We start from the raw sequence: 24,944 nt of genomic DNA, 5'->3' as shown, positions 1-24,944 counted from the left end.
ATAACCAAAAAACTATGATATGTCCCCACATCTGAGCCTGGAAATGTTGTGCAGTTGAAAGTCTGGTTTCAGTCCAGTTTTCTTTATTCATTATTAGTGCTTTCATCTGTTGCCCCTTCTCTTGTAGTGATATTTAATGTGCTGGTGGCTGGCATTTTACAATGTTAACAGTCTTAATTATGAATGAAACCATGTTCTTCATAAATGCCCTGCCTGACATAAAAAAGGGAAACACCCAGAAGACATGATGGGTGACGTGTCCTAGGTGGTAGGCTGCATACAATAAATGATGAGTTCTCAAACAGCATGTGACACTTTGTTAACACAGCACAGAAAAAACATGTTTCAGTATAATTTAGATTCTAACTGATACAATTGAAATGGATCCTCCTGATCCCTTATGAATGTGGCAGAGCCAGACTCTGTCGTGGCAGTGTTCTGTCGTGGCAGTGTTCTGTTGTGACAGTAGTCTGTTGTGAGGTAGGTGGTGATGATAACTGCTGTGTACAGGTTCATGTAGAAGAATATCAGTTATGGTGACACCAAATCCAGGAAAGGCCAGCATCTTGAGGAGGTGAGAACTCCAAGGGTAATGGCTGGCAGATCAGTGTGGATGCTGTTGGGTATCTTCTGTGGATGGCCACCGAGATACTGAGTCCAGGATAGACCTGTTAACGCTTTCAAGTTTGCTGGCTGGCGGATCAGTTTCGCACGGCAGCCATAAGCCCTCACAGAAAGACCACTAGGTGCAGACAGCATATGTGGAGAAAGCATTTGCACAGCAATCGCCGACATAGTGTAACTGAGGTGAAATAAGAGGAACCAGTCTGCATTCGCTGAGGCAGATGGCCTTCCCACCTGGAAAGCAGTGTATTAGACCTTACGGCTAACTGGGCAGGTTTCCTGCAACATTTGTTGGATGCTAGCAGCAGTCAGACTAAGGGAATTAGGAATTATGGTAACTGAGCATAGACTGCCATTAACACCACAACACAAATGCCTACATTTTGAAATGGTGATGTGACCTGCAAGCATGGACTGCTGATGAATGGCATCCCAAATAGCCATTGTAGGCAAGTAAGGTGGCAACTTGGCAGGCGAACCCATTCTTCCAATTTTTTGGAGAGACAGAGTGATTTTATCCTGGCATCATGTTTTGGGGAGCCAGCGGGTATGACTTCAGGTCACAGACAATTGTGACTGAGGGAACTGCGATGGCACAGTGGAAAGTAATGGACATCCTGCATCCCCATGTGTTAACTCTCATGTGACAGTATCATGATGCCATTTTTCAACAGGACAGTGCTTGAGCACACACGGCAAATGTAGTTATGAACTGTCTATGTAGTGCTGAGATACTCCTGCATCCAACAAGATCCCTAGATCTGTCCATGATAGAACATATGGAACCAGCTCAGACATCAACTATGTCCTGGTGCCAGTATCCAGTACATCAAAGACCAATTACAACAGGTGTGCTTAGCTTAGCTCAGGGAGGAAAGAACTGCTTCAGACATCCTTCTTAACTAAATCAGTGGATGCTACCAGGCCTGAGGGGGTGCAATGTTTTACTAAGTAGGCTCATACTGCCAAGTTCTTTGTCATTTCCTTCTCTTGTTCTGGGTGGTTCTCTCTTCTCTTTCGTCTTTTTTCCAGGCAGTGTATTTTCGGTGAGACCGGTTGTCAATGTTAGTTTTAGTAAATTCACAAGAAGCTGGTATACCATGATAAGCCCTGAATATTAAACTGAGTTCACAAGGAATCTGGCCAATGTAGTTCATTAGGGATATGTTACTGTTATTGACCTCCTCTCACAAAGTAGTTTGTGCAAATGTATGTTTCACCCTGTCTTTGACTACTTTGTCTGAAATAGTGTTTTATTGAAAACAAAGACCCAAGTGGTGAGAAAAGGAAATTTATTTTGCCCAGACCTTACCTTTCTACTGTCGTACTTGGCTACGAGTGATTGATGAACATTTAGAATCGATGCATATGTTATAACTATTAGGATGGTGCATAATTTCATAGCAATTTTGTTTTTGCATGTTGGTATTTTGATTGCTGGGGGTTTATTTATGGACTGTCGTTTTTATTTGTACTTTATTGTTGCTATTTAAGTTTACTTATTATTATTTGGAGATAGTGAATGGAGCTTTGAACACTGGAAAATGGAGTGCGAAGTCGCGGAATCCAAACATTTATGACATCATCTTCTGTTTGAGTTTAGTATAGGACTGACAGCAGCAGAGGCGGCCAGAAACATTTGTGCTGTGCTTGGGGACAATGCAGTTGGACAGAGCATGGAAAGAAAATGGTTTTATCGTTTTAAGTAGTGCCGTTTTGACATTAGTGACCCTCCAAGTTCTGGGGGACCTGTGGGGTATGATGAAGATTGTTTAAACACGTTAATCCTCAGTGACTCATGTTATAGTAAATGGTACTTAGCAAATGTGATGAACTGTGATTATTCCACCATTGTGGAACATTTACATGCTGTGGGGAAGGTTCAAAATTCAAATGTATGGGTACCACATGCTCTATGCCAAAATTACAAAAATCAGCAGGTAGCCACATGTGCATCTCTGCTTGCTCGTCACCAGTTGGCTCACGAACAACACTAACCACTCCTGTCCTTGTTTTATTGCTGGTGATGAGAAATGGTTTCTCTGTCCTGCCGTAAGGAAAATATTGGAATGGTTCACCCGAAACAAAGCTGTGTGTGTCCACAAAAGATAGTTACATGCATCTGTCGGAACAGTGATGATGTGGTATGCTACAAATTGCTTCCCCGAGGTGTAGCTATCACTGCTGACATTTATTATCAACAACTGAGATGTCTTGCTGTTGCTATCCAAGAATGATGACCAGGAAAATTATGTGAAGTGACCCTCCTCCATGATAATACCCACCCGCATTCTGCTAGATTTGCAGTCAATGCTGTGGGGGGGGAGTTGGATTGTTAAGTCATTCTGCACCCATCATATTCACCTGATCTTGTGCTCTTTATCGAACAACCTTAAATAAACTTCCTTTCTGGACGAAAATGCGCTCCGAACATGGCTCAACGAGTTCTTCACCTCAAAACCACAGAATTTTTAAAATTGCGAAATTTAAAAGTTGCCCCACCTGTGGCAGACTGTTGTGAATACTGATTGATAAAATATTATTTATGACCGAATTCTCTGTTATGTGTACCTGTTTTGTTTATAAAACTTACAGAAAAATACTATGAACTAAAGCACCACTCTAATAAATAAATAAGTAAAATAAAGTAAAAGCAAGAAATGGAAATTACGTCACAGTGAAAGAAATATGTATATGGAGAGATCAGTTAAAAGGAATTGAAAGGCGAAACTTCCTTAGGCGTATTTTCAAGGGACTATTTATTGAGGAGAAAGTAGGCGAAAAACGAAGCCAGCTGAGAAGAAGAGAGAGAATGGAGAACCTTTAGTGCCAAAGATACAGGGAGTTAAATTGAATGGTTGCAATGATAAGGCACAGGCATTTGTAAGTGATGATGTTTCTTGTGGATAGATACTTTACATCATACATTTTGGAAACATTAGCTTTTCTGTTGGTAAGCTACATGATATTCTATGATTTATGACTACACAAAACATTGTTTTCAAGCGTTTGTGCTTGAACGTTTTTACTGGTAAGTCCATAGATCAAGGACAGTGCTGCCACTTACAATGTATGAAGCAACATTTGCAGCACTTGACATAGGGCATACTGGAAACATGAAAGGCGGTGTTAGCAGCTAGTTGAAAGTTTGAGAGACCAGTGGATAGATGGTGTGTTTAGTAGCAGTGAAAGGAAGCAATGTGAAATTTGCAGTATATTTGAAGATCACTGGTTGTAATCACACATATTTACCAAATAATCTCCACAACGATAAAAATTAATTTGTGACACATGATACATTGAAAAATGGGTATGCAAATTAATGTGAGACATCCACAAATTGTGGTTATGGACTGTTTTCTGAATAATATTTGAACTGTTCAGTTGATACATCTGCATTTTCTGGTGTGTGGTACCAGCTGTCTGCACAGACAAGCTTTTTAGGCTATGTAAAAAGGCAATAAGGGTTGTAGATGAGGTGAACTAGAGAGAGCCTTGTAGATAAATTTTCAGAAATTATAAAATGCATACCATCTGTCTTTTTACAGCCTGCAGGCAATCATGTTTGTGAAAATAAACCCAGATCATAATCTAATACACAGTAATGTACATAACTACAGTGCACAGAGAAGAGAAAACATTCACAAAATTGTAGGCAATAAAAAAGTGGCAGACTGCAGTTCACATACAGTAAGGACATTTTTTTTTACAATAGACTGCCTTCTGATGTTAGGATAGGTGATTCAAATACCTTAAAGACTAAACTCATTTTTTTTGTATTAATAGAGAATTGAAGTTATTCAACAGAAGGGAGCATCTGAATGAGACAGTGCAGTTCTTAAGAAGCTGAACTCATATTTGCGAGGATGGAGCTTGCTATCCTGATTTAGGTTTTCTGTGATTTTCCTAAGTCACTTCAGGCAGATGCAAGGATGGTTCCTTCACCAAGGCTACGGTTGACACATTCTATTCTCTTAGTGTTCGTACGTGTTCTGTGTGTGTGTTTATTTTTGAGCTAATATTTATTTTTATTGTACTATGATGACAAATCCTGTATCATTGTAAGATGATCCATGCATGAATGAATGAATAAGTAACAATAAGGTTTCACATTGTAGGGCCTCCCTGTAAAACTGTTAAGCCATAAATTTATTTTTGTAAACTTACCACAAACTTTCATCTTATGTACACGTGAACTAAATCTGTTACACTGTCTGTAGACTGGTTGTTATATTGACAGCAAATAAATAAATAAAAGAAAACGTTGCCAACTGCCTTGTAAATATAACATTTGTTGGCCGTAGCTCTCAATAAATTAATACTTTTAAGCTAACCTACATCTCAAGATGTCTCAAAGACCAGTCTGTCATGACAACTTTCATTCCAAAAACTCAGTAAAAATGAATTTGTGGTGATGGCAAGTTCATTATCTTTCACATGCAACTGTAGCAACAATATTTTGCTGCAGAATATGGTAAAAATGACAGTATTGTAATGATCCTTTATGAAATGGAAAAAGCAACAATGAGTGTTAGAAATTTTATTGTTTTGGATTTAAATGTAGGTGGCAGTCACACAAAAGTACCTGAATAAGTCTGCTTTAGAGATTCAAATAGATAACTGTCAAACTGTGCCCTGAATTGTGTTGTGTCATGTAGCAATCTTCTAACACCTTCCTGTGTGTGCATTCAGTATGTGTGTGAGCATTTATTGCAGTATCTCAAACTCAGGTGATCGAAACCTGCATCATAGAGGCACCGATACAGTGGCAACAATCAGAAATAACAGCTGTGCAAGGCAAAATGTGATCTTTAATGGTATTGCGTTGTACAGCTTTTATCTAAAAGGGCACACATCTGGTTTTAGGGTCTTCTTTTGACACCCCCAAACACTTATTTCTTTCTCATTTTGTTGCCTGTTTCATATTACTTCTCACCAAATTGTGAATCACCAGCTTCTGTATTAAATCCCTCTCTTCATTGACTATTCTGTTTGACAGCAATGTCAACAAAAAAATTCTCTACGGGAGTGACTCCCTTCACTAGTGATTTGCTTCATAAAGCTATTTCATGATGTATGAATTCATTTTTGCGCTTGCAAACATGTAGGATGGGAAACTAAAAATGATTCCCAACTTCTTTTTGCTGCACACAAATGACTATTCAGTTTAAAAAAAGAGGCATTTTGAAAAGATCCAATCTTATTACATCTCTATATTAATACACCCGTGGATGAAATTTTCTTGTTCCCCTTTTACCAGCAAATGCATTCTCCTATCTCTGTTCTTTCAAATTTCAGTTTTCAAATGCACTATGGAGCTGTAGGCCTATGTCACTCCAAAAGCTCCATTTGATGGAATTCACTGCCTGGACTCCCAGAAAGACTGCAAGCAAGAGAACAAAATAATACCAAACTATAAATAATGTGCAAAGAACATTCATTGATTGGTTTTGCAGGTATTGAAATACATCACCTATTTTCTCGCCTCACACTGAGTACTTAAAACTATCTCCCCGTTGCCTATGTTAAAATGATGCATTGACATCCTTTCTGCCGTAACGAAGAGACATCACAGATGGCACTGCACCTATTGTTTTTAACCCTTTTTAGCTGCATTGTATCATGGGAGTCTTCTGGCTCTGTTGTTGACATAATACATGGTTTTCAAAAGATCAAGTTTCTGCATTCCTACAAACAGCACTATTGCTATAGTGTGTCATGTTGCCTTTGTATTACTTGATTTGTGGTGGCTGTTGGTGTTTGCTTGTTTCTCAGACAACATTCTTTGGTAGGTAGTAATTTGTAAACATCAGATTGTAAGTATGGTTTTAGCTTTTATCTTGTGGGTGTTTTATCACACACACACAATTACATAAAAACATCTTAGGATGACATATCCCAGTGTGCAGATTAAAGTTAGTGACTACAGTAATGTATTTCATGAGATAGTGACATCATTGTATGTGATGTACTTTGCAGTTGATGTCCATCTAACTTTAGTTTCCCACAAAAAGTGTAATTTGACAATACAGAAGTGAAGAGTTATTGCTATAAATGGTTAATAATGTCATCATCATCTTCTGAAGTTTGTTTAGTGGATAGTAAAAACAAAATAAGGGAATAGCTAAATGTAGTTTGATGTCTGGTTCGAGGGCACGCAACTGCTCTTATTCACTCTGTTGACATAATGTTTACATACCTTATTATGAGATCTGCATACCTGGTTTTGTTTCCTCTGAAGCAACTGGCGTTTGTTTTGGAGCCTAATGAGAGTGTGGATTTTTCAAATGTATTTAAGTTTCTTGACTGAAACTGAAACACACAGGGATGAAAATGATAGTTTCAATATAGATTTAATAAGGCACATATTTACAATGTTCTCTGCATGAAATTACCTTGTTTCTCTTTTAACCAATACACACATTCTCAACACCGTTCTGTGATATTTCAGTGTTAAGGCACCAACCAGGAAAGAAAACAGTCGCCAAATATCTGAATTCAACTTGGGCAAACATCAGATAGAAAATGATACTGTTGGCGTTAATGAGTTAACCAAAGCTCTTGAGAAACGTGCGAGCCATGTGGAAATTGGACAGAAATTAAAAAATTTGAAACAAAAGGCAAAACCACTTAAACCTCCACTAGAAAAATTTGAAGCAGAAAAGGTGAGCACTTTTACTTTCATGTATTTATCAAAGGATCTGGTTTCGGTATTATGTTTCAGGGATGTGACTAGCACATCATATACAGGCATAAGATTCTTTTGAGCTCGGTAACATGTTGAATGAAAAGATCTCTCTGAAATTCGTTTAGCACCCTCCACCAATACATTGATAATGTGCATGCGCCATGGATGAATGTACCCGCTTAGGTACTTTGAGGACAATCTTTCAGCTATCAGTCAATATTAACACAATCTGTGACCATACAGGGTAGATTATAAAAACATTGAAGATTTGGATATGGTGGTGGGGGAATAGGTGATTCTCTTCACACATCTTCATTTTCAGTTGCTTTTAAGCAGATTCAGTCATTTGGCATAAGCACTTTAAGGTGACTTCATAAAAATATTTCACTTATTACTATTTCTTAAAATGATATTTTACAGAAACACATTATTACAAGGTTAAACTTTTATTGGGCCTGTGGAGAAATTATTCTAACGAATAAAGCAGATTTGCTATTAAAAATGTGCAAGTTTAAAAGCAGTTTGCTTGGCATACTGTGGGTGAATTTATTTATTTATGCATTTTGTCACCTGAGATAATCATGCATTTCAGGCTCTCCTTCACATCCAATCAGGCATCTTTAGTAAGTCAACACTACAGAATGCATAGTATATAAGATGTAGAAAACAACAGAAACAACAACAATGTATTTAGTAATGAATAGATTTCATAATGGGAAGACAGAGGTTTTGAAAGCAGATTTAAACTGTAAAACATTCCCAGGGGAATTTTTTGACTCTAACCATGATTTATTGGTTGTGAACTGTAGATTAAAACTGAGAAAATTGCAGAAAGTTAAGAAATTAAGGAAGTAGTTCGCCTACACATTTTTTTCTTTGCAGTCATCATCAATAACTGCATTTCTGTCAAAAGTGTCTGAGAAGTTGGTAGTGGGCATTATCTGTTGTCAGTAATGTAGTCCACACCATAAATTGAAGCTCAAACACTTCAGTTGCCCTTGGCGTCTGAATAAACTAATGTTTATAGCCAGTTTCAGTAATGCTGTTTTAATTGCAGTACAGATAAATGGGTAACATCACACTAAACTTGACTGATGTCCTACAATATTGCTCGAGTGCAGTCACCTAACCATAATGTAATAAATCAAAACTGTTCACTTGTGGAAAATACATAATTAATGCAGTCACTGAATATAACTCGTAGGACACTGTGCTTCAGGTCTGACAATTGAGTCAATGCAGAAACGTTGTGCACAGCCAGCTACTGTTGGGAGTAACACTGTTAATATTGTGCACTAGCCATTATTGAAGTTCAACCCTGTCAGTGAAAATAATTACAATTTCACAGTCAGTCATTAAAAACAATAATTGAATAAAATCCCAAACCGAAATTTAGATAATATGTGGTACATTTCCCAACTTTTAATTTGTACTAAATTGAATGGGGTGCATTATCCAATTTTTTTACATATAACTTGCTCATATCATAACTCACTGCAGATTGAACTAAAATGGCTTCCAGCATGTCTCTTTTGTAAGTTTACAATAATTAAACTTAAGTTGTGTATTTTTGCGTGCCTAATTTTCACAAATTGCAATTAAAGATTTACATTTCTTAGTAACTGAATAGTTGATGGAGATTCATTCAGACATGAACTTCCAGTTACAGTAGCAATTTCTGTTGAATTATACCGGTTAGTTTGTGAAAATCTATGATTATTTCAGTAACAGTGTTTTATCTAAAATGGTTAATTACTTCAAAATCAGTAGAGTGCAGGTGTTGCTAACATATTTCTGTTGTTGTTTGTGTGAATACCTCACTTATTTCTACAGCTTCTTTACCTGCTTCATAAGGAAGTCAGTAATTGGGTGTATGTTTACATATAAACAATGATAATGAAATCTGAATGTACTGTTACTTTGTAATTAGAACAAATTTCAACAACACTAATCATACTAATGGATTGAGAATAACCAAAAGAAAATAACACATAACAATGTTAAGTTGAATCAGACAGAAGTCAATATTTTGAGTTTTTTTAGCTACAGTGCTCTTAATGGCTATATTGAAGATTTAAAAAAAAAAAAATAATTTTGGAGGTAGGAAAAACAAAACAGATTGTCAGTAATCCACTTGCCTTCTCACATGACCCTCACATAGAGTTATATATGCAGGTATTGTCAAATAGTTGACAATGTAAGCCAGTGTCTAGACATTTCCTACAAAATGTTTACAAAAAATGTCACCCATTCTGCTTCAAAAATGTTTGGTTATCGACACTGATCTTAACCCAATAATACATAGAAATACAAATTAGTTAAAATATATTCAAATGCAATATCATATACTTCTTCAAAAATGTTTGGTTATCGACACTGATCTTAACCCAATAATACATAGAAATACAAATTAGTTAAAATATATTAAAAACAAAGATTCCAAGACTTACCAAGCGGGAAAGCGCTGGCAGACAGGCACATGAACAAAACACACAAACACACACACAGAATTACTAGCTTTCGCAACCGATGTTTGCTTCTTCAGGAAGGAGAGGGAAAGACGAAAGGATGTGGGTTTTAAGGGAGAGGGTAAGGAGTCATTCCAATCCCGGGAGCAGAAAGACTTCCCTTAGGGGAAAAAAAGGACAGGTGTACACTCGCACACACACACACACACACACACACACACACACACACACACATATCCATCCCCACATACACAGACACAAGCAGACATATTTAAAGGCAAAGAGTCTGCTTGTGTCTGTGTATGTGCGGATGGATATGTGTGTGTGTGTGTGTGTGTGCGCGCGCCAGTGTACACCTGTCCTTTTTTTCCCCTAAGGGAAGTCTTTCCGCTCCCGGGATTGGAATGACTCCTTACCCTCTCCCTTAAAACCCACATCCTTTCGTCTTTCCCTCTCCTTCCTGAAGAAGCAACCATTAGTTGCAAAAGCTAGTAATTCTGTGTGTGTGTTTGTGTGTTTTGTTCATGTGCCTGTCTGCCGGCGCTTTCCCGCTTGGTAAGTCTTGGAATCTTTGTTTTTAATATATTTTTCCCATGTGGAAGTTTCTTTCTATTTTATTTACAAATTAGTTAAAATATATTCAAATGCAATATCATATACTACATAAGAAAACCATATTTCATTATTAACCAATCACATCTAATAAGCGGCAGACATAAATTCAAAAGCATTGAACAGTTCATATTTCTGGGGGCAATAACAGATGAACAAAATCAGAGATACGTAGAAGTGAAAATGAGGCTGCAAAATGCTAATAGAGCCTATCACACAATACAAAAACTTCTAGGGTCTAAGCGACTGACAAGGAGAATAGAAATGAAACTATATAACACAATCATCAGTCCATTCCTATCTATGGAGCAGAAACATGGAGTGTAACTAAAAGGAAGAACACCAAGTACAAGTATTTGAAAACAGAGTTTACAGGGAAATCTCTGGCACATACAATGACAATCAATCACAAAGCTGGAATAGAATACACAACATAAAAAATCATGTGCTGCCGCAACAGTAATGAGCACAATAAATTCCATAAAACTTCAATGGGCAGGCCATCTGATGAGACTGGAAGAGAATCAAGTGGTTTCAGGAGTATTAATGGAGAAGTCAAGTGGTAAGAGATGTAATGGCAGATACAGGAGTTCATGGGTAAATTAAATTAAAATGGCATGCAACAAAGTTGGTGTAAATAATTTTCAGGAAGTAGCATTGAAGAATTTGGTGGCAACATGGGATCGGAACGGGAGCTTCGAGTCCCTGTAGAAGCCAAAGAGAAGAAGAAGATTTTTCATTATTAAATGTCTGCTTACATACAATTAGTTTTTGTTTCATTGGCCTTGAAAATCAGAAAATACATAGCAAGAAAAAACAAAATTAGAAATACAATACACTTTTTACTCTTCACTGTATGACTGTATGCAGACACAAAGGGAAGGAATTTCCCATCTTCCAGCTGCTTTGCTACTTACTGATTGCTTATACACTTTTCACTGTTACACAGAGCTGTAAATGGGTCCAGGCCTTTTGCATGTCCAGATGTTTGTCCCATGTTCTCTAATTTCACCAGTATTCCTGTAGGTAGTTACCCTTCATTGTTGTACAAGGAGAGAAAAAAAAAGCACAAAACAACCTATCTTAGTACCCCAACAGTTACCACAAAACTATATGAAACTGTACATTGTTAGGTTTCCGTACTCACTTCTGCCTGTTAATCCCATTATGTACTTTTTCTATGAACACTGGTAGCTAGAGGAATGCATTTACCATAATCAATCTACTGTGAAGTCAGGCTTCCTAACCATTGGTCCATTACCGAACATATTTCTCGTCACTACTAAATTATTACTTCACTGACTGCTGGTGCATCATTATTCTTATACTCCACATTGTCATTACCCATTCATTATACTTTATCATCTCATTAAACAACAGATATACAACTGCTTTGCTTAGTAGCAAATAACTCTAAAGAATAACACTCTGCAGTACTGCACCATAACCTTATAGACAACCATATATTTAATAATATAACAAGACAAAATACATATGAATGATTTCATTACTTTTACTTTATACCATCATATTACTCTGAAATGAGGCCTAAAGGGTAAAACCGGTACAAACCTTGCTTTATTTCTATAAGCGACTTCATTTCAACTTTACTTCTACTCACAGAAACCTCAAAGGCTGGGGTATGACGCATTTTTTCACAGATATACATTTTCACAAATAGTTGTATTCAGCACCAAAACTTTTATATGTTGTCGCAAATAATTAGGTTCTTGCTGACGAAAATAACTGTTAAAGAGTTGCCCAGTGCTATGAATATTCTTTTTTATTTTATTCCATTCCTCTAAATCACACAGACTTTACAATTTCCACATTCAGAAAAGCAATCATTACATTGTTGTTGGCAAGTTTAACAAAATGTGTGCATTTCCATCAGAGGCATGCCCACCAATACCTTATATTCTACAGTACTCACAATTTCCAAAGAGTTTACAAACTTTCTTGAGAGGAGAAAAATCTTTACCAAATTATATCATTATTTCATAAATGAATCCAGAAACAATTAGCATTAGGTTGAACAATTAATAATACGAATTTTCAGTATGCCAGAAATTTTGTAATTTCATATATTTTTTAAAAGAAGAGTAATTTTAACTGTTAGTACATATTGATTCTAACAAATTAATTTCTTTTTTACACATTTTAGCCTGAAATATAATACAAAATTATATGACTTCAATTAATTAAACAGTTGAGATAATTTTAACCTATGCGAGATTCAAGATTATACATGGTATTAGTAGTAGTAGTAGTTGTTGTTGTGGTCTTCAGTTCAGACACTGGCTTGATGCAGCTCTCCATGCTACTCTATCCTGTGCAAGTTTCTTCATCTCCCAGTACATACTGCAACCTACATCCCTTTGAATCTGCTTAGTGTATTCTTCTCTTGGTCGCCCTGTATAATTTTTTACCCTCCATGCTGCCCTCTAGTACTAAATTGGTGATCCCTTGATGTCTCAGAACATGTCCTACCTACTGATCCCTTCTTCTAGTCAAGTTGTGCCACAAATTTCTCTTCTCTTTAATTCTATTCAATACCTCCTCATTAATTATGTGATGTACCCATCTAATCTTGAGCATTCTTCTGTAACGCCACATTTCGAAAGCTTCTATTCTCTTCTTATTCAAACTATTTATTGTCCATGTTTGACTTCCATACATGGCTACACTCCATACGAATACTTTCAGAAACGACTTCCTGACACTTAAATCTATACTTGATGTTAACAAATTTCCCTTCATTAGAAACGCTTTCCTTGCCATTGCCAGTCTACATTTTACATTCTCTCTACTTAGACCGTCATCAGTTATTTTGCTCCCCTAATATAAAAACTCATTTAGTGGCTCATTTCCTAATCTAAATCCCCAACTACATTCCATTATCCTCGTTTTACTTTTCTTGATGTTCATCTTCTATCCTCCTTTCAAGACACTGTCCATTCCGTTCAACTGCTCTTCCAGGTCCTTTGTGTCTCTGATGGAATTAGTGTCATTGGTGAACCTCAAAATTTTTATTTCTTCTCCATTGATTTTAATTCATACTCCAAATTTTTCTTTTGTTTCCTTTACTGCTTGCTCAGTATACAGATTGAATAACACTGGGGATAGGCTGCAAACCTGTCTGACTCCTTTCTCAACCACTGCTTCCCTTTCATGCCCCTCGACTCTTATAACTGCCATCTGGTTTCTGTACAAATTGTAAATAGTCTTACGCTCCCTGTATTTTACCCCTGCCACCTTCAGAATTTGAAAGAGTGTATTCCAGTCAACATTGTCAAAAGCTTTCTCTAAATCTACAAATGCTTCTTGAAGTCTGAGGGTATTTCGTCTGTCTCATACTTCTTGCTCACCAGATGGTATAGTTTTGTCAGGGCTGGCTCTCCCAAGGCTGTCAGAAATGTAATGGAATGTTGTCTACTCCCAGGGCCTTGTTTCGACTTAAGTCTTTCAGTGCTCTGTCAGACTCTTCACGCAGTATCATATCTCCCATTTCATTTCCATTTACATCCTCTTCCATTTCCATAATATTGTCCTCAAGTACATCACCATTGTATAGACCTTTTATATACTCCTTCCACCTTTCTGCTTTCCCTTCTTTGCGTAGAACTGGGTTTCCATCTGAGCTCTTGATATTCATACAAGTGGTTCTCTTTTCTCCAAAGGTCTCTTTAATTTTCCTGTAGGCAGTATCTATCTGTCCACTAGGGAGATATGCCTCTGCATCCTTACATTTGTCCTATAGCTATCCCTGCTTAGCCATTTTGCACTTCCTATCGATCATTTTTGAGATGTTTGTATTCCTTTTTGCCTGCTTAATTTACTGATTTTTTAATTTTCTCCTTTCATCAATTAAATTCAGTATCTCTTCTGTTACCCAAGGATTTCTACTAGCCCTCATATTTTTTACCAACTTGATCCTTTGCTGTCTTCACTATTTCATCTCTCAAAGCTACCCATTCTTCATCTATTGTATATCTTTTTCCCATTCCTGTCAGTCGTTCCCTAATACTCTCCTTGAAACTCTCTACAACCTCAAACCTATGGTTCTGTCAGTTTATCCAGGTCCCATCTCCTTAAATTCCCACCTTTTTGCAGTTTCTTCAGTTTTAATCTACGGTTCATAACCAATAGATTGTGGTCAGAGTCCACATCTGCTCCTGGAAATGTCTTGCAATTTAAAACCTGGTTCCTAAATCTCTGTCTTACCATTATATAATCTATCTGAACGCATAGTGAACGCATTATTGTGGCCAAGATAGACACGAAGCCCACACCTACTACAGTAGTACAAGTTTATATGCCAACTAGCTCTGCAGATGACGAAGAAATTGAAGAAATGTGTGATGAAATAAAAGAAATTATTCAGATAGTAAAGGGTGATGAAAATTTAATAGTCATGGGTGACTGGAATTCGGCAGTAGGAAAAGGGAGAGAAGGAAACATAGTAGGTGAATATGGATTGGGGCTAAGAAATGAAAGAGGAACCCGCCTGGTAGAATTTTGCACAGAGCACAACTTAATCATAGCTAATACTTGGTTTAAGAATCATGAAAGAAGGTTGTATACATGGAAGAACCCTGGAGATACTAAAAGGTATCAGATAGATTATATAATGGTAAGACAGAGATTTAGGAACTAGGTTTTAAATTGTAAGACGTTTCCAGGGGCAGATGTGGACTCTGACCACAATCTATTGGTTATGACCTGTAGATTAAAACTGAAGAAACTGCAAAAAGGAGGGAACTTAAGGAGATGGGACCTGGATAAACTGAAAGAACCAGAGGTTGTACAGAGTTTCAGGGAGAGCGTAAGGGAACAATTGACAGGAATGGGGGAAACAAATACAGTAGAAGAAGAATGGGTAGCTTTGAGGGATGAAGTAGTGAAGGCAGCAAAGGATCAAGTAGGTAAAAAGACGAGGGCTAGTAGAAATCCTTGGGTAACAGAAGAAATATTGAATTTAATTGATGAAAGGAGAAAATATAAAAATGCAGTAAATGAAGCAGGCAAAAAGGAATACAAACGTCTCAAAAATGAGATCGACAGGAAGTGCAAAACTGCTAAGCAGGGATGGCTAGAGGACAAATGTAAGGATGTAGAGGCTTATCTCACTAGGGGTAAGATAGATACTGCCTACAGGAAAATTAGAGAGACCTTTGGAGAAAAGAGAACCACTTGCATGAATATCAAGAGCTCAGATGGAAACCCAGTTCTAAGCAAAGAAGGGAAAGCAGAAAGGTGGAAGGAGTATATAGAGGGTCTATACAAGGGCGATGTACTTGACGACAATATTATGGAAATGGAAGAGGATGTGGATGAAGATGAAATGGGAGATACGATAATGCGTGAAGAGTTTGACAGAACACTGAAAGACCTGAGCTGAAACAAGGCCCCCGGAGTAGACAACATTCCATTGGAACTACTGACGGCCTTGGGAGAGCCAGTCCTGACAAAACTCTACCATCTGGTGAACAAGATGTATGAAACAGGCGAAATACCCACAGACTTCAAGAAGAATATAATAATTCCAATCCCAAAGAAAGCAGGTGTTGACAGATGTGAAAATTACCGAACAATCAGTTTAATAAGCCACAGCTGCAAAATACTAACACGAATTCTTTACAGACGAATGGAAAAACTAGTAGAAGCCGACCTCGGGAGAAGATCAGTTTGGATTCCGTAGAAATGTTGGAACACGTGAGGCAATACTGACCCTACGACTTATCTTAGAAGAAAGATTAAGGAAAGGCAAACCTACTTTTCTAGCATTCATAGACTTAGAGAAAGCTTTTGACAATGTTGACTGGAATACTCTCTTCCAAATTCTAAAGGTGGCAGGGGTAAAATACAGGGAGAGAAAGGCTATTTACAATTTGTACAGAAACCAGATTGCAGTTATAAGAGTCGAGGGACATGAAAGGGAAGCAGTTGTTGGGAAGGGAGTAAGACAGGGTTGTAGCCTCTCCCCAATGTTATTCAATCTCTATATAGTGCAAGCAGTAAAGAAAAGAAAAGAAAAATTCAGGGTAGGCATTAAAATCCATGGAGAAGAAATAAAAACTTTGAGGTTCGCCGATGACATCGTAATTCTGTCAGAGACAGCAAAGGACTTGGAAGAGCAGTTGAATGGAATGGATGGTGTCTTGAAAGGAGGATATAAGATGAACATCAACAAAAGCAAAACGAGGATAATGGAATGTAGTAGAATTAAGTCGGGTGCTGCTGAGGGAATTAGATTAGGAAATGAGGCACTTAAAGTAGTAATGGAGTTTTGCTATTTGGGGAGCAAAATAACTGATGATGGTCGAAGTAGAGAGGATATAAAATGTAGACTGGCAATGGCAAGGAAAGCGTTTCTGAAGAAGAGAAATTTGTTAACATCGAGTATAGATTTAAGTGTCAGGAAGTCGTTTCTGAAAGTATTTGTATGGAGTGTAGCCATGTATGGAAGTGAAACATGGACAATAAATAGTTTGGACAAGAAGAGAATAGAAGCTTTCGAAATGTGGTGCTACAGAAGATTGCTGAAGATTAGATGGGTAGATCACATAACTAATGAGGAAGTTTTGAATAGGATTGGGGAGAAGAGAAGTTTGTGGCACAACTTGACCAGAAGAAGGGATCGGTTGGTAGGACATGTTCTGAGGCATCAAGGGATCACCAACTTAGTATTGGAGGGCAGTGTGGAGGGTAAAAATCGTAGAGGGAGACCAAGAGATGAAAACACCAATCAGATTCAGAAGGATGTAGGTTGCACTAGGTACTGGGAGATGAAGAAGCTTGCACAGTATAGAGTAGCGTGGAGAGCTGCATCAAACCAGTCTCAGGACTGAAGACCACAACAACAACAATCTATCTGAAACCTAGTATATCCAGGCCTCTTACATATATACAACCTTCTTTCACGATTCTTGAACCAAGTGTTATCTACGATTAAGTTAGCAGTATGCTCTGTGCAAAATTCTACCAGGTGGCTTCCTCTTTCATTTCTTAACCCCATTCCATAGTCGCCTACTACGTTTCCTTTTCTTCCTTTTTCTACTATCGAATTCCAGTCACCCATGACTATTAAATTTTCGTCTCCCTTCACTATCTGAGTAATTTCTTTTATGTCATCATACATTTCATCAATCCCTTCGTCATCTGCCGAGCTAGTTGGCATACAAACTTGTACTACTGTAGTAGGCGTGGGCTTCGTGTCTATTTTGGCCACAATAAAGCATGTTTGTAGTAGGTTACTCGCACTCCTATTTTTTTTATACATTATTAAACCTACTCCTCCTAAAGGCCTTTAAATATGTCTGCTTGTGTCTGTGTATGTGCGGATGGATATGTGTGTGTGTGTGTGCGAGTGTACACCTGTCCTTTTTTTCCCCTAAGGAAAGTCTTTCCGCTCCCGGGATTGGAATGACTCCTTACCCTCTCCCTTAAAACCCACATCCTTTCGTCTTTCCCTCTCCTTCCTGACGAAGCAACTGCCAGTTGCGAAAGCTCGTAATTCTGTGTGTGTGTTTGTGTGTTTTGTTCATGTGCCTGTCTGCCGGCGCTTTCCCGCTTGGTAAGTCTTGGAATCTTTGTTTTTAATATATTTTTCCCATGTGGAAGTTTCTTTCTGTTTTATATATATATATATATATATATATATATATATATATATATATATATATATATATATATATATAAAATAGAAAGAAACTTCCACATGGGAAATATATATATATATAAAATAGAAAGAAACTTCCACATGGGAAAAATATATTAAAAACAAAGATTCCAAGACTTACCAAGCGGGAAAGCGCCGGCAGACAGGCACATGAACAAAACACACAAACACACACACAGAATTACTAGCTTTCGCAACTGGCAGTTGCTTCGTCAGGAAGGAAGGAAGGAGAGGGAAAAATGAAAAAAATGAAAGGATGTGGGTTTTAAGGGAGAGGGTAAGGAGTCATTCCAATCCCGGGAGCGGAAAGACTTCCCTTAGGGGAAAAAAAAGGACAGGTGTACACTGGCACACACACACACACACACACACACACACACACACACACACACATCCATCCGCACATACACATATATATATACATACAGATTCCAAGACTTACCAAGCGGGAAAGCGCCGTCAGACAGGCACATGAACAAAACACACAAACACACACACAGAATTACGAGCTTTCGCAACTGGCAGTTGCTTCGTCAGGAAAGAGGGAAGGAGAGGGAAAAATGAAAGGATGTGGGTTTTAAGGGAGAGGGTAAGGAGTCATTCCAATCCCGGGAGCGGAAAGACTTCCCTTAGGGGAAAAAAAGGACAGGTGTACACTCGCGCGCACACACACACACATATATATATATATATATATATATATATATATATATATATATATATATATAAGGAAATGTTAGAGAAGGATGATTCATTACAATATTCCCTTCACAAAATTTTTGAAACAGGGTTTTTACAATATTTTGTGACAGACTATAAGGTTTGCCAAACTGTGTACAAAATGATGCACAGGATAGCATATGGATGTTTAAAAGTATCTGATACATAACATTTTATAGGGAACATAAGAAAAATATCTGCTATAAAAATCATAATCTACACCTATATCAGGATATGGCACTCAGATTTTCAGATCTTTGGAACATACTGTCACAAGACAAATAATGCTAGTTCAAAACTACAACATTACACCACTAAGCTATAGAAATAATTACAGAAACAATGCAAATTACTAGAATTTATAAACTTGAAGCGATGATCTATACAATCAAATCTTCAAAAGAGGAGAGAAAAAATTCAGAGTTTAAGTGTACTACGAGTGAGCAGACTCAAAAAAACACAATGACGGGTACAAACCAGAAGAATATACTCGACCAGGAGTAGAAATCAATCAGCCTTATAAACCATAGTATTCAAGGATATGTTGACTCAAGAAAGAACAAAATAATGGAAAAATATTAGGGCCTGAGTTTACGATGTGGGGCCAGTCCGTGAATCCAAACCACACCGGGTACAAATCATCAAAAAATATTTTGACACAACAAAATTAATAAAGTACATAATCATATAAGACACACAGTCATGACGACTAGGTGTACCCAAAACAGAGCTAAGCATGAGTCTGCCCACAACTCAAGATCCAGTTAGATACAATACTGTAATACTCAGGATATATTCAGGTAAACAGTCATAGTTAGCTTTGAATGATGACACAATCCAGTAGCTTGACAAACAAAATCAGAGTATGAAAGCAGACATGTATACATCTTTTTATATTGTTCATACTAGTAAATGTCTTCCACAATGACCTATGTACACAAAGACCTAGAAACTTCATTTACAGTTAAAAAAAAATACATACTGATTTAAAGTTACATAATAATTGGACAGTCAATCCCCCAGTTTAAAAAAAAAAATAAATAACGTACATTTATGCTGAGTAACACTGTCTTTTGCAGTCTTGGTTAACAATTCACAAATATCAGGTACAACACACATTCCAGTCGACAGATCCTCGAGAAAGTTACTCAGCACCCACAATCTCTTACAAGATGACTGGTCCAACAGGGTGCAACCATACAGCAGTGTGTGGGATAGATCTACACACATCTTTCAGCTTCCTCCTTAGAGTTATCATCACCCTTCTCCAACATATAGGTAACTTCCTGTCTAGCATTCACATCAAATCCTGAAACATTGTTTTGTTTACTAAATATGTTGTTCAGTACCTCCTTCACATCACACGAGATAAGCTCTCCACCTTCATTTTACATAGTTATATGAGATTTACGTCAGTTGAGATTAAAAAGTCTTCACATTAGAAACATTAATAAACAAAGTTAAAATCAGTAAAAAGGAAATGAAATCACTAGGTGATACACACAGATATACTAAGGTACTATTCCTAATTTTTGCAGTACAAATTATGATTATTGTCCCATTTCAAAACTGTAAAAGGATCTACTCGTTTAGCCTCATGGCATCTATGTATTAAATTCTAAAGCACAAATCTATTGCAGGACATAATTACATATTGTATCATATAGTTTAACCCAGTCATAGATAAGACAAAACTTTAAAAATCACAACATCTTACATATTAAATTCACGACAACTGAAAGAAGAACAAACAAACAAAATTTAGATACTGATGAATAATGTCTATGTGCTTTCAGTTCAGTGATATTGCGTAACCCAAACAACTTCTTAGATTAGACAAGTCTGTATGCACTAGGATGTGGATTTGCAAGAATTTCGAATGGTCCAACATAAATATTGAAAAAAATTCTTTATCTCAGATGCCAACACTTTTTATTTCTCTTTGACTTTCACCAACACAAGATCTCCTACTTCAAACTTAGAAAATCTACTTTTACCATCATGTCTCTGCTGTCTCCCATCCTCGTGTTTTTCATCATCTTCTTAACACACTCTTCCCTCTCTTGTGGTGACAGAATTTTACTTGGTGGAAACTCAACCTTTTTAGAAATAAAGTTACCTGGTCTATGATTAAACATGATTTCAGATGGTGAAAATCCTGTTGAGAATGTTGTAAGCTGTTCATAATATCCTCAGAGTCACTGACATGATCTATCCAACTGGTAAGATTCTTACTACAGCATGTTATAAACAGACTTCCAATCTCTCTCATATATCTTTCTCCTGAGTTAGTCAAAGGATGGTACACCGAGGTTAGAATATGCCTTATTTTTGTGTGATCAACGAAATCTTTCCAAGCTTGTGATGTAAATTGAGAACCATTATCAGATAAAATTATTTTAGGAATACCCACCTGATAAAAATATGTGTTTTCAAATGTAGAGATGATTTGCTTACTGATAGCTTTCTTGAAAGGAAACAACTTTACGAACTTCAAAAATACATAAACTGTGGTTTGATAACAAAATCTATTCTTAGACTTAGGTAAAGGTCTATAAACATTAACAGACACGAGATCAAGGTCACTATTAGGCAATATGCTTTGCATTTGGCCTCTACTTGTTTGGTTACTGATCTTCTCTCTTTGACGTCTGTCACAGCTGGCAATCTTCTTCTTGACTCTTCTTCCTATGTTATAAAAATAGATGTTTTCCTGAATCTTTTGTGTGCATTTGGTTGTTCCACAATGACCAAAACTCTCATGTGTATAAGTAATTAAAGTATCAATACACTGTACCAGCCTACATAGTTTGCAATCCTCTGAGTCAGTCTTACGTCTCCTGAATAAAATACTCTTGTGTACCCTTCTCCTCCTTTCTTACCAACAGGCTTTTAACCAATTTCCAATTTTGATCATGATTTTGATACTTACGGAATTCTTTGCAAATTTTAAAGATCTCTTCTTTCCTCTTTCACACCTTTCAAGTACATAATTTTAAACTCCCTTTCTCTTGCTCCAAAGTTGTTGGATAATTCACCTCCTAAAGGTAGCCTAGATAAAGCATCAGCAACTACATCATCTGTGCTCTTAATGTGTCTGATTTCATAACTGAATTGCTGTAAAAACAAGGCCCAATGAGTAATTCTGTTATGGTACAGCTTACACACCTGAAGATGACATAATGCTTTGTGATCAGTATTGATGATGACTTTGTGCCATAGTAAATAATTTTTAAATTTGTTGAATGCCCAATACACAGCCAAAAGTTCTTTCTCAGTAACAGTGTATGTCTTTTCATGTTTCTGCAATACTCTACTAGCAAATGCAAGAGATCTTTGTTCAATAACACCATCAACTTCAACCTCCTGAAATAAATGAGCACCCAATCCAACATCACTTCTGTCTTTTATAATACAAAAAGGAAAAGACAAATCTGGTCTGAACAGAATCTGACTTTGACACAATTGTTGTTTGATCTCATCAAAAGCATCTTGACACTCGAGATTCCAATCCCAAACAGTATTCTTCTTCAAAAATTCACACAAGTATGGAGGCTTGACTGCTACAAAATTTTCTATAAAATCTAGTTAACTCTAAAGAATGATTTAAGCCCTTTTTTATTGCGAGGTGGAGGAAAATTAGTAATAGCATCAAGTTTCTCTTTGTCATGTGCAATTCCTTTTTCAGATATAACATTTCCTAAAAATTTAACTTCTTCCACACCAAATTTACACTTACCTATTTTCAAAGTCATCCCTCCTGATTATAATGTTGAAAAAACATCTCTTAACAGGTTCAAATGTTGTTCCCAAGTCTTTTCTGTGACCAGAATCCAGAGGTCTTATGAATTCAGCCACACACAAATTTAACCCAAATGGCACCACATAACATTGAAAATGCTTAACTCCATACAAAAATGCTGTATACTTTCTAAAATTATTTCAAGTGGGATCTGGTGAAATCAGAGGTCAAGTCCAAACTACTCATGTATTTTACATAATCAAATTTGTGTAACAGCATGTACATGTTCTCAGGATGAACATCCTGTCTGATAAGAAATTTATTAAGATGTCTAAAGTTCAAAACAATTCTCACACCACCATTTCTCTTACCCACCACAACTAAAGGATTACTGTAAACACTCCTACTTCTCTCTATTACATACCCTGTTTCCATTTTCAGGATTTCTTTCTCTACATCTTTCCTTTTGGAAATGGTATACTATATGACTTGAGAAAGAAAGGTTGATTATCTGTAAGTTAAAGCATGTACTGATAGCCTTTTACTTTCCCTGGTTTTTCACTAAACAAATTTCTAAGTCATTCCTCTTGTATATCATTAAGAGTCGTAGCTTCCCTTGCTTTAGAGTCCACTACACTTTCAAAATATGGATCCTCAATCCCATCAAAATCTGTATCATCATCAAACACCTGGTAATCACCATGGTTCACAATGTTTAGCAAATAGTTACAACTTTTCCCACAGTTTAAGATACAGAAATTAGTTTCCACATAAGTATTACTTTTAGGTTCCAAAATAAGCTAATCTTTATCATTCCATCCAAAACAAGCCACAACTTTCGCTATCCAACCCATACCGAGAATTATATTTTCAGCCAGGCTAGGGATCACTAAACATCCATTTTCAAAGATTTAGCTTTTATACTAAATGTTAAAAGTACTTGAGATTTTACCAATTTGCTTTGCTTACCTGACACTAATCTTATCTTTACACCTACAATGGGCACTTCCACAAAATTCTTACTATACTGGATTTTGTGTGTAAATTATTCAGCTGTACAACAAATTGGGCTACCTGTATCAATCAAACAGTTCCCTTCCCACTGATCAATCTTAATCCTAATGTGAGGACATCCAAAATCTGAATCATCATCTCTGTTATTAGACACTTCATGTAAAAGATCACTTTCAGTTTCATCAAATGCTACATCTACACTGTTTTTGCAAGGTTTTATCAATTTTACTGGTAGCATTGCTTTACTTAGGTTACATGTGTTGACAGGTAAAGATTGAGCACACTGAATGGGTTCCATAGCACAACGAATATCAGTTACTACAGAAGGAACACAAAACACTTTACTGTCAAAATTACATTTCCTACTTAGATTCTCTTTCACTTCATTCCACCAATTTGGATACTGATTTTGACTAACCACAGTTAACTTATTCCAGAATGCAAATTTATCTATGTTATCAGCAATATGGCCCCAGACAAATTTCAAAAAATTTTCTCCTTTATTCTGTTGGCTTACAGATAACTTATCGTTACTGCTTGGATCATTACTCCGCATGGCATTAATGAAAAACTGCTTTGACTGGACTGGTATTCAATGACTCTCACTTACATCATCACAAACATCATTTACCTTACCTGTATTCGCAAATAACTCTGGAACTTCATTATTCTTAAATTTCACAAAAAACTGACTATCATCATATTCTTCCAAACCTACTTCATCAATAACATCACTAACAATATAAGTCCCATCATTATCAAAATGTCACATACCTCACCTACACTCATTTGCAATAAGCGACCAGGATCAGACTTACCAACCTCAGTCATTTCACAGCTCTCATTCACATCTACATAAAAAGTACCATCTAATTCAGGTCCAATACAGTTATTACATGTTTTACATGCATCAATAACACTGTTTTCTGACCAAGAGAAGAAATAATTAGTACACACTACATCAAAATTCTCAGAAGATGCCATTCCCTCAGAATTATTAAGATCCATATAAGAGCCAGCCATGACTAATAATCTATTCTACCTGATTTGCAGACAGGCAAACTCTCAGACTTCGGGAAGAATGTAATAATTCCTGTTCCAAAGAAAATATGATGACAGGAGTGAACCAAACTATCAAATTAAGTTATGGTTGTAAATACTGACGAAAATTATTTATCAAAGAATGGAAAAACTAGAAGAAACCAACCTTGGAGAATGTCACTCTTTTGTTCCAGAGAGAGATAGGAGCATGCAAGGCAATACTGACCTTATGACGTATCTTAGAAGATAAGCGGAAGAAAGGCAAACTCACGTTCATAGCATTTGTAGACTTAGTGAAAGCTTTTGACGATGTTGATTGGAAAACATCTTTTAAAACTGTGAAGATAGCAGAGA

At 36.8% G+C, this 24,944-nt stretch overlaps 1 protein-coding gene across 1 annotated transcript in view; it reads left to right on the top strand.

Annotated features, from left to right (window-relative positions):
* The window catches only part of LOC126335037 (U3 small nucleolar RNA-associated protein 14 homolog A-like), a 68,319-nt gene that overhangs the window by 5,037 nt on the left and 38,338 nt on the right, over positions 1-24,944 (top strand). The window contains exon 2 of the mRNA XM_049997905.1: positions 7,076-7,289. Coding sequence (XP_049853862.1) covers positions 7,076-7,289 — 214 coding nt within the window. The remainder of the gene's footprint in view (positions 1-7,075; positions 7,290-24,944) is intronic.

Source organism: Schistocerca gregaria, chromosome 2 (assembly GCF_023897955.1).
Source record: "Schistocerca gregaria isolate iqSchGreg1 chromosome 2, iqSchGreg1.2, whole genome shotgun sequence".
NCBI lineage: Eukaryota > Metazoa > Arthropoda > Insecta > Orthoptera > Acrididae > Schistocerca > Schistocerca gregaria.
This window is presented reverse-complemented; position numbering and strand designations above follow the sequence as displayed.